Source organism: Spermophilus citellus, assembly GCF_964194105.1.
Source record: "Spermophilus citellus genome assembly, chromosome: 4".
Lineage (NCBI taxonomy): Eukaryota > Metazoa > Chordata > Mammalia > Rodentia > Sciuridae > Spermophilus > Spermophilus citellus.
The window spans coordinates 35,965,664-35,977,855 of NC_138185.1; the positions used below are offsets into that span (position 1 = coordinate 35,965,664).

The window sequence follows — 12,192 nt, forward strand, 5'->3', positions numbered from 1 at the left end:
AGGCCTGAAAACCAGGAGGGAATCCCTGGGGACTATTTTAAAGGCTGCCTCACTCACTGCTGTCCTTCTATTTAATTTTAATAATAAAAGGAGTATAACTTTAGAAAACTATTTTATGAAGTTTAAGTTGTAGCTGCTTTTTAAATATATATAGCATTGCTGTAAGTCTGTATCACAAATTTTTCTTTGGATTAGGATAAAAATTATTTCTGATTATAATATTGGAGGAAGTTGCTTAAAAATTCTATTTCCTTTTATTATGGCTAGAGATCTTATCACTGACTTTTAATTTTCCCCAAATTTTCAAAATGTTTTTTTAAGTTTAATATATCTGTTATGGATATATATTTATTCCTCTAGTTGGATTCTCTATTTCATCTTTATCAATGTACCTTGAATTTGCTTAAAATTCAAATTATGTTCCTTGGTGAAATATCAGTCTCTACTTTGAATACAGGAGCTGTTCTAGTTACTTTTTGCATCATTGACTGAACTAGAGAAATAACTCCCATTTCCTTTCTCTATGCTGCTTTCTGAAGTGTTGGTAGGATACTCTTTCTTCTCCTCCTCTGCTTCTTTCTTTTTGTATCAGTCTAGTACAGTGGTTTTCAACTAAGGACAGTTTTTTTTTGTTTTTTTTTTTTTGCTTTCCCAGGAGAAATTAGGCAGTATCTGGACACATTTTGGTTTTAAACTTGGGTGTGATATTGGCATTTAGTGAATGGAGGCTGGGGTGCTGTTAAACATTCTGTAATACATAGTACAAGCCTGCAGGTTAAAGAAGTATCTGATTTAGGGATCAGGGATATAGCTCAGTGGTAGAGTGCCTGCCTAGTATATGTGAGGCCTGTGAGGCCCATGTTCAATCTTCAGTACTGGGGGAAATAATAATTATCTGGTTTAGAATGTCAATAGCAGGAAGGCTGGGAAACTCTGCTCTAAAAACAAATCAGTTCTTCCTCCCACTTTAAACATGAAGACATTACAAAGTTGTTTTAGTCTTAGCTATTATATAAACTGACTTTTCCCCCTAATCACACATTTCCTTAAAATAACAAAAATGTGGAGCTGTGAATACAAACCAGCAACTTAAGGCAAACTAGCTTCTAATTCAATTACTTAACCACTGAGTAACAGAGTCTGAGATAAACGGAATTGAGAAAAGTGAAATTTCACTAAATGTGCAGTTTTAACACTTTTTTTTGGGGGGGGGGCGGGTACCAGAGATTGAACTCAGGGGCACTCAACCACTGAGCCACATTCCTGGCCCTATTTTGTATTTTATTTAGAGACAGGATCTTACTGAATTGCTTAGTGCCTCACTTTTTGTTGAGGCTGGCTTTGAACTCTTGATCCTTCTGCCTCAGCCTCCTAAGTCACTGGGATTTACAGGCATGTGCCACTGCACCTGGCCTAACACTTCTTTTGAATGAGTTACATGGACTGGACGCTTTATGATATTTTATAATTTAATTTTATATTTTAAACATATGCAATTGCTATTCATTGTAAAATATTTATAATAAGTATACACAAACTATAGCAAGGATTAGGAATTTTTTTAAAGTTTCTGTATGTTCTTAGAATGATGTCAAAACAATAATAATAAAAATTTGGAACAATGTATAGTAGTCCCTGTGGAATCCCTAAGATTACTACAACATCTCTAATAATGTTTAAGATTGTTATTATTCTGTGACATTTCTAATCAAGAATCATACGTTAAGTAAGTATGTCTATAATTTTATGAGTCATTTGTCTACATATACAGAACAGGCCTTTAGAGAACAATCCACTTACTATTTTTATTTTTATTTTTTGTTTGGAAATTTTTTTTGTTTTTTTTTTAATACTGTTAAAAATGTTTTATTTGTTTTAATTAGTTAAACATGACAGTACAATGACCTTGATATCATACATTTGAATCAATGGGATATAATTTCTCATTTTTCTGAGTGTACAGGTTGCAGAATCACATTGGTCATGCAGTCACATATATACACACAGCAATAATAATGTCTATTTTATTCTGCTGTCCTTCCTTTCCCCCCTTCCCCTCCCCTCCCCTCCCATCATTTCTCTCTACCCAATCGAATATGACACAATTCTTTTTTTTTCCTCACATCGTCATACATGTATTTTTATAACCATGAGGGTCTCCTTCCATCTTCCATGCAATTCCCTTTCCCCTCCCTTTCCCTCCCACCTCTCTTCCCTATCTGGAGGTAATTTTCTTCTCATGCTCTTCCTCCCTACCCCATTTGAGTCACTCTCCTTATATCAGAGAAGACATTTGGCATTTGTTTTTTTGGGATTTTTCTTAATTGACATCTGACAAGTTTATTTGTCTCATATTATAAATATGTGATTCTCTTTTATCAGTTTTTATCTTCGATGACATATGAAAGATCTAAAATCAAATTGGCTGTCTCTACAGCCACCTGTAGGCCACTAAGCTTAGCAGTCAAACAGTCCAGAGTCAGATTGCTAGCTGGGCCCACAGTTTCATGTGGAAGGCAGGATTTTGGTGCAAAAGGATGGCATGAGCTTCGTAAGAAAGACCAGCTGAGTTCTTCCTGGCTACTGTATAATCCACAACCACATCGTGAAAGTAAATCTGGCCAGTTGACAACAGAGGGACAATCTCCCTGAACTGACCAAAAGTGTCCATACTTTATATCAGTGACAATTTCACCTCCATCATGTTCTAAAGAGCCAGCAAGAGACAGGAGAGCACTGCAAAATGCTTCAGCAACTAGTTGAAGTTCTGCTTGAGTACACCCATCATCTGTGAGAATGCTTTCTGGTTCATTACGAGCCTAAAGAGTAATAAACCATTGAGAACACATACAGGGTGATTAATATAAAAATATTTCAGAAAAATAAGATACTTTGATCAAAGTCTTATTCATAAAGTTACTATGTACCTTCATTTACTATAAGATTTGAAGACAATTCTAATGGGCTTGTGTGAGTCAGCTGGCCAGGCTTGGATCCCTTAACCTGATTGGTCATAGCAAAATTGTACACTCCCTGTCCTGTTACTACAATAAATGTATAAGAATAACCCCACCAGCAGCTTATTCTGAATGATTGCCTTGAAGTAATATATAAAAGTCAAGGCATATACATGTTTTACATTTGTTTTTATGCACTCAGGAAAGTTCCTGAAGACTAATGTCCCAAATGAAGTATTTATCATATCATCAGAATGTTTGAGATTTGCTTAAAATGAGAATGCACATAATACTAAGACATCATTTTGGGAACGGACAATTTTCACATCAATTTTTCTTAAAAGGTAATAAGATTTAATCAGCTTTTTTGGTTTCACTATTCTGAAAATATTATTGTAGAAATTTCTTAAGACAGAAAAATAATAGTGAACTAACTGAATAATGATTTAAAAAGTCCATATATCCTTACTACTAAAAAACAGTGACCACTTCTTTTTTTGGAACATATTTCCCCCATATCCCCAGAACTTTAACAAGATACTTACTTCCTCCAAAACACTTTGTCCAGTTTACTCAGTTCCATTTGCAGATTAAATTATTGTCCACTCAGAATCACTAATTGGCATGGATTTTGTTTTTTATAATGTACATTTTGATAACTTTTCATGAATTGGCTTTATCTTCAAATAGATTTTAAGTTACTAGGGGAAGTAGGGAAGGGCATGTCTTTAAGAAAAGTCTACTCTCTTTCCAACTCTAGTCACTCACTGGAAGCTCTGCAGAACATCTCAGTGATTCTGGTTGATGCAGTCAATCAACTGTCAATATCTGGAGACCACATTGTTTTGGTTTAGGTGTCCCTCAAAAGTTCATGTGTGAAACAATGAAAGAAGGGCGAGAAGGTTTACAGGTGAAATGATTGAGTTCTAGTTAGTGCATTAATTCACTGATATGAATTAATGGGGTGGTAACTGTAGGCAGGTAGGGTGTGGCTGAAGGATGTTGTTCACTGGGGGCTTGTCTTTGGTGTTTATATTTTGTGTCTGGTGAGTGAAGCTCTCTCTGCTTCCGGACTGCCATGTCCTGGGCTGCCTTCCTCCAGGATAGGGAATGTACAATTTTGCTATGACCAATCAGGTTAAGGGATCCAACCCTGGCCAGCTAACTCACACAAGCCCTTCCAACACAGTGTTTGCCTTAATCTTGGGCCCAGAGCTATGATGCCAGCCGTCTAAGGATTTAGACCTCTGAAACCATGGATGTCAAAATAAACATTTCCTCCTCTACATTGTTCTTGTTGGATGTTTTGGTCACAGCAACGAAAAAGCTGATTAAAACATAGGTATACCTTTTTGTATTCATCTTTAAATAAAGTAGGATAGGACATATAAAATAATTATTCAGAACTATGTTACACTAAACTTATCTGTCAACTGTCAGGAAATGGAGTTTCCTAGACCAATAAAAAATTCACATAGTAGAATTAATACACACCATATAGAAACCAAAATAAAAACTGTAATAAAATATAATATCTGAAATGCTTTAATAAATGAAATTAAGTTTTTTCCTTGATGCCCCAGAAGTATTTTTGTGGAATCTCAGCCATTTAGCTGTTAACATTAATTAGTGTTGAATTTTGGTAGTTAAGATCTTTAATATTAGAAGTCTCCAAAACAGAATGCTATTTCAACATGTAGTCCATGTAAACAATACTCAAAGAATGGGGTAATTTGTTAAAGAATTAGATTTGCAATAATCATTGCAATAAAGATCTTCATATTTATAATTATTTTCCTCAAGGGTTCTCAAACATAATATCTAAGTTAGGCTACTGAATAATTAAGCACGAATGGTTTTAGGGTATTATGATTTGGCTTATCATCTCACAGAAGACAAGTTGCTGAGAATTCAGTAATTTAAAAAGGGCTATTAATCTTACCTTGTATCTAATAAATGCAGCCAAATGAGTTTCCGTACAGCCACCTCCCAACAAAGCCCATGGTTCCTTGATTGTTAACTGCAAGACGTGCAGTGCTGCTTGACATGTGAGCTAAAAAAGAATCAAATCTGAATCAGACACTCACACCAGATCCATGAAGAAATACAACCATGCTCTTAATATAACATACATCATGGACTAACAAGAGTCCGATTTCAATTGACAATGAAATCTGCTTGGTCAAAGTTGTAATGTGATGAATACATTTTGGAATAATAAAGATTTGAGATTGAAGAAAGTTACTTTAGCCAGAAGTCTGTTTTCATCAATATTTTTATTAGATCAATATACTGTTAGGTCAATATTTTTTTCATATATATTGAGCTCTTTAAATTAGGATTCATAAATATAGGGATTCAAAACATCTGGGTCAGCAAGACTGGTGGGTACTTAAAACATACAGGCTTTGATTCACCAAGGATATATCCTTGACAGTACCTGAATCTTTATAAACTTGTGATTGATATCAGAGTTTATCACTTCCCTTAAAAGTTGCATGTGGTGCACAATTTTTTTGATGTGCCTTTGTATTCGGTTCGCCAGAATTTTATTGAGGATTTTTGCATCTAGGTTCATCAGAGATATTGGTCTGTGGCACATCAAAAAACATGTGCACCATGATCAAGTAGGATTCATCCCTGGGATGCAAGGATGGTTCAATATACGGAAATCAATAAATGTTATTCACCACATCAATAGACTTAAAGATAAGAACCATATGATCATCTCGATAGACGCAGAAAAAGCATTTGACAAAGTACAGCATCCCTTTATGTTCAAAACATTAGAAAAACTAGGGATAACAGGAACTTACCTTGACATTGTAAAAGCTACCTATGCTAAGCCTCAGGCTAGCATCATTCTGAATGGAGAAAAATTGAAGGCATTCCCTCTAAAATCTGGAACAAGACAGGGATGCCCCCTATCACCACTTCTATTCAATATAGTTCTCGAAACACTGGCCAGAGCAATTAGACGAAAGAAATTAAAGGCATAAAAATAGGAAAAGAAGAACTTAAATTATCACTATTTGCGGATGACATGATTCTATACCTAGAAGACCCAAAAGGGTCTACAAAAAAACTACTAGAACTAATAAATGAATTCAGCAAAGTGGCAGGATATAAAATCAACACACATAAATCAAAGGCATTTCTGTATATCAGTGACAAAACTTCTGAAACGGAAATGAGGAAAAACACTCCATTCACAATATCCTCAAAAAAAATAAAATACTTGGGAATCAATCTAACAAAAGAGGTGAAAGACCTATACAATGAAAACTACAGAACCCTAAAGAGAGAAACAGAAGAGGATCTTAGAAGATGGAAAAATATACCTTGTTCATGGATAGGCAGAACTAACATCATCAAAATGGCGATATTACCAAAAGTTCTCTATAGGTTTAATGCAATGCCAATCAAAATCCCAATGGCATTTCTTGTAGAAATAGATAAAGCAATCGTGAAATTCATATGGAAAAATAAAAGACCCAGAATAGCAAAAACAATTCTAAGCAGGAAGTGTCAATCAGGTGGTATAGCGATACCAGATTTCAAACTATATTACAGAGCAATAGTAATAAAAACAGCATGGTACTGGTACCAGAACAGGCGGGTGGACCAATGGTACAGAATAGAGGACACAGAGACTAATCCACAAAGCTACAACTATCTTATATTTGATAAAGGAGCTAAAAACATGCAATGGAGAAAGGATAGCATCTTCAACAAATGGTGCTGGGAAAACTGGAAATCCATATGCAACAAAATGAAACTGAATCCCCTCCTCTCGCCATGCACAAAAGTCAACTCAAAGTGGATCAAGGAGCTAGATATCAAATCAGAGACTCTCCGTCTGATAGAAGAAAAAGTTGGCTCCGATCTACAGATTGTGGGGTCGGGCTCCAAATTCCTTAATAGGACACCCATAGCACAAGAGTTAATAACAAGAATCAACAAATGGGACTTTCTTAAACTGAAAAGTTTTTTCTCAGCAAGAGAAACAATAAAAGAGGTAAATAGGGAGCCTACATCCTGGGAACAAATTTTTACTCCTCACACTTCAGATAGAGCCCTAATATCCAGAGTATACAAAGAACTCAAAAAATTAGACAAGAAGAAAACAAATAACCCAATCAACAAATGGGCCAAGGACATGAACAAACACTTCACAGAGGAGGACATACAATCAATCAACAAGTACATGAAAAAATGCTCACCATCTCTAGCAGTCAAGGAAATGCAAATCAAAACCACCCTAAGATACCACCTCACCCCAGTAAGATTGGCAGCCATGATGAAGTCAAACAACAACGAGTGCTGGCGAGGATGTGGGGAAAAGGGTACTCTTGTACACTGCTGGTGGGACTGCAAACAGGTGCGGCCAGTTTGGAAAGCAGTATGGAGATTCCTGGGAAAGCTGGGAATGGAACCACCATTTGACCCAGCTATTGCCCTTCTCGGACTATTTCCTGAAGACCTTAAAAGAGCACACTACAGGGATACTGCCACATCGATGTTCATAGCAGCACAATTCACAATTGCTAGACTGTGGAATCAACCCAGATGCCCTTCAATAGATGAATGGATAAAAAAAGTGTGGCATTTATACACCATGGAGTATTACGCAGCACTAAAAAATGACAAAATCACGGAATTTGCAGGGAAATGGATGGCACTAGAGCAGATTATGCTTAGTGAAGCTAGCCAATCCCTAAAACACAAATACCAAATGTCTTCTTTGATATAATGAGAGCAACTAAGAACAGAACAGGGAGGAAGAGCAGAAGAAAAGATTAACATTAAACAGAGACATGAGGTGGGAGGGAAAGGGAGAAAAAAAGGGAAATCACATGGAAATGGAGGGAGACCCTCATTGTTATACAAAATTACATATAAGAGGTTATGAGGGGAATGGGATAACAAACATGGAGGGAAATGAATTACAGTAGATGGGGTAGAGAGAGAAGATGGGAGGGGAGGGGAGGGGGGATAGTAGAGGATAGGAAAGGTAGCAGAATACAACAGTCACTAATATGGCAGTATGTAAAAATGTGATGTGTAACCGATGTGATTCTGCAATCTGTATTTGGGGTAAAAATGGGAGTTCATAACCCACTTGATTCTAATGTATGAAATATGATATGTCAAGAGCTTTGTAATGTTGTGAACAACCAATAAAAAAAAAAAGTTGCATGTGTATTGTTGGCAGAGAACATAAACTCTACTAAGAGGTGGATGATAGGTATTGACTTAGAAACTCACTTTTGAAGTGAATTATTCATATATGTTCACATCAAAGAGTACACAATTCAAATTAATTTCTTAAGGAAAATAAATTCAGGGCTGGGGATGCGCCCAATGGTAGAGTGCTCCCTCGATTCAATTCTCACCATCATATTTTTTAAAAAAAAAGAAAGAAAGAAAGAGAAAGAAAGGAAGAAAAAGAAAATTTCCTATCAATGACTTCTTAGATTTCTTGTAAATAGCAGAAATAAGGAATGGCAACCTGGGTTAAGTCTACCATAATACTGCAATTAAATTAGCTTACTTGTAACTTTTTTTTAATACATAGCACATATTTAACAACTGAGCTTCACAATCAGCCCCCCACTTCTGTCATTTTTGTTCTTGCTTTGTATACCCTGCTGAAGTTACGGAAGAGGGGAAAATTAAAAAGCATGGCTCACTAATGTGAAAAAAACTATTTGAGAACCTGTTGACTGACTATTTCATCCCTGCCTCAGCCCTTGGATATGAAATTCAAAGTTATTACTTACCTTCAGCTCATCCCAGGCAGTGTCATTTCTGTTGCAGAGAAGCAAGCTGCAGATAGTTGCTTCATTAGGAATAAGATGAAAAAAATGCTTGGAGCCAAATTTTGCAGTGCACAATTCTTTCACAATTCCATAACTACTAGGAGATATGGAGCCTATGGAACCAATAGGTTGTGTTCCTGTATTTTTTTTAAAGAAAACAAAATGTCTAAGCAAAGGTGGAGCAAATAACCATTTAAAATTAATAAATGTAAATAAATTAACTCTTATTCCTAGCCAATATAAAAATTCCACAAAAGCTTATCATTTAAAATATTAAATTTGAGATAAAGTAATAAAATGCATCTTCTTAAACCTCTGAAATTAGTAATCTATTCAAATGACATGCAAATAAAGCAAAGGTTCTTTTGGTTTACTCACTTCTTTGAACATTTGTTAGAATTTATTTTGTGCTCTTGCCAGAGACAGGCACACAAAATTTTGCATACATTTTTAAAAGCCCAAGAACCTTAAAACCCCATTCAGAGATCAAAGGGAGAGAGAAGGGAAATTGCATGGAAATGGAAGGAGACCCTCATTGTTATACAAAATTATATATAAGAGGAAGTGAGGGGAAAGGGGGAAAAAAAACAAGGGAGAGAAATGAATTAAATGTAACTTATTTCAATTTGTTGTTCTTAAGTATTTTATCCTTCCAACTGCATAGGCAATCAGTAAAATTTTACAAATTGCAAATAGAAATAAGGTTATTAAGGGAGAAGTATGTACTGAATGTTTGCAAAATCTCCAGATGTAATTAAATTTACATAAGAAAACTAGACCAAGCTTCTATAAAAAATAAAAATTCCAGTTTAACATTTGAATATTATACTGCACCCTGAGCAATTTACCCCCTTAGGTCAACTTTCTTAAACTGATGGTATTAAATGTTTAAAGCCATGTTCTAGGTACATGTGAGTTAAAAAACAACAGTGAACTAGTGTGGAAACTGAGTCTCCATTTATAATATTGTGGAAATATAGGAAAATGTCCCATACTTTAAACACTGAATAAGCCAGAATAGCCCATATTCATAAGCTGTAAACTGCCAGATCATGGACAGTTGGTAGATACTTAAGGATACGAGTCTGACCTACAACATCAGCAATGAGTTCCAAAGAATTATTTCCATTTATTCTCAATAATTTTTCACTTTGATGATCATTTGACAGTTTTACAAATGTAAATAACACAGAGATATTTAATGCTTGGCATACATACTGCTTTTTGACTATCTGTAACAAGACTACAGTGAACTTTAACAATGCTTTAGTAACTTAAAAATTGCAGACTGGGCACAGTGGTGCACACCTGTAGTCCCAGCTATATGGGAGGCTGAGTTGGATCACTTGAGCCCAGATGTTTGAGATGAGCAATGGGGAACACAGTAAGACCTCCACCTCCAAAAAGAATTGCAATCAATGCAGAACTAAATGATTGTCTGATAGGATGTCAATGCAATACTGAAACAAGTGGCATGAATCAGGAGCTCTTCAGCTTATTTTTCTTTGGCTCTAACAGGTGAATATGAACCTTGTATACTAGTGCTTTTAATTTGATCAATTTGTGAGATTCAATGACTCTTCTGCCCACTATAATTCTTTACCTAATTGGTGGTAACATATATTACCACCAGTTCAGCAAACATTCTGGAGCACCTGCTATGGACTAGGCCTGCTATAGTGTTCAGAGTAAATGACCTTGGTTCTCAAGAGCTCAGCTGGAAATATTGATACTTAAAGATAAAACATACATGTGTGTATACACACATGCACCCTTCCTGCACCCAGTTTGGAACAACTATTTGGGCAGAAGTACAGAAATCCATTGGCATTATAATAAAAGTGAAGAAAAGGTGGTATCCCAGTTATAAAATTACCCTCTGAGTGTAACATGATTTAAAAGCTTTGCAAGTTTTAAGTAGTATAAAAATTTTGGGTAAAGTATGAAAGACCTTATGATGATGTCAAATTTCTCAATTATCTGTAGAATATTGGGGGGTTAGATTATAAAAGACTCTGCAGTATAGTTTTGGGTTGAAAATACACAGAAAATGGCCACAGCAGCTCCATATTTATTAAGTGAACAACAGGGGATCTTTTCCAGAAACAACCTTTGCTGTCAGAAATGATACCCACGACATGCTGTGAGGTTGGCAGCTTCTACAATTTCTCAAGATGTTAACAGTGTCACAAACCAATAAACTCTCTGTTCAAACAAATGATTTATTAACTCTAAGGGGCAAAAGTCAAGAGTGCTTTTTACCTGTCACTTTGCTCAGGGGTTCCATCAAAGCCACTCCAACTCTGTCTATGGCAATAATGTGATGTATACTGAGGAACTGTTTCAAAGATGGGTGTATAACCTTTTGGCACAGGACAAGATCTACGTGGTCACTAATAAGTTGCCTTCCTAGGTTAAGCAACTGGTCCAGGGCTGCATTTTCAAGAGACATCCTGTAACTGACCACCAGGGTTCCCTCTCCAGTGTCAGAAAAGTCTCCAGATAAAGATGTACAAAAGAGTGCCACCTTAAGGGCACTTGATTTTTTGATAGGTAACATCCTCATTAATTGAACTTCAGACATTTCAATAAGTATTCCAGGTAATACAGTAGAATCTGTAACTTTCTGACCTTTTAATGGTACAATTATACTCTTTCCTAAAATGATATGGTCTTCTGTGTTTTCTGGAATTGTAAGCAAGAAGGCTCTCAGGATCAAAGCACTGATGTGATCTACTTCCTTTCTGATGAGCATGCAGGCAGGCTTACTCCTTAAAATACTGCGAACCAAACAAAGGAGGATCTGAGTACTACTAAAGTCAACTGGGATTCGACAACCACAGGCCTCTGACTTGAGATAATTGGTGCAGAGACTCAAAAGATGTTTATTTAATTTAATGACAGTGGTGGGTGTCAAATCTGTTTTTTGGGCATTTTCAATCAGGTTGCAGCAAAGAATGGCTGTAAATAAGCCACAGTCACTGAAGCAGGACACATGATTCTGCACAGAAGTTGTCAGGATCTTTAATGTGGGATGGGTGACTGACAGGTTACTGAGCAGGGCTGAGGACTGTGATGTTGTGCACACATAACCTCCTAGGCCATTGTGCAGCTGCTTCAGCCTACCTGAAGGGCCGTAGCATGATGTTAAGACTCCTTTTAGGACAGAGAGTGTGGCTCTGACTGTATCACTTGTAAGTGGTTCACTTTTACACAATGAGGGTTTCTTAGCTTCTAAACGAGACATATTACTTCAGTTGTAACTTGTGATGACAGCTTTTATTTTATTAACCATATTTTTCTGTTTACTGCATTGTCATGTGTATTAACATTAAAAATATATTCTTTAGAAATGAAGGTCTGAATATGCAGCAATATGGCTATTAAATAGTCTTGTTTCTGAAGATTATCAG

General features: G+C 36.0%; 1 protein-coding gene across 1 annotated transcript; it reads right to left on the reverse strand.

The window, feature by feature from the left end:
• Nucleotides 1-1,478: 1,478 nt before the first annotated feature.
• MKKS (MKKS centrosomal shuttling protein) lies at nt 1,479-12,035 on the reverse strand. Its single transcript, XM_081289379.1, has 4 exons — nt 11,042-12,035; nt 8,741-8,916; nt 4,900-5,010; nt 1,479-2,819 (listed from the first exon to the last, which is right to left on the reverse strand). The coding sequence occupies exons 1-4, from the start codon at nt 12,024-12,026 to the stop codon at nt 2,379-2,381; spliced, it is 1,713 nt and encodes a 570-aa protein (XP_081145505.1). The 5' UTR covers nt 12,027-12,035; the 3' UTR covers nt 1,479-2,378.
• Nucleotides 12,036-12,192: the final 157 nt, after the last annotated feature.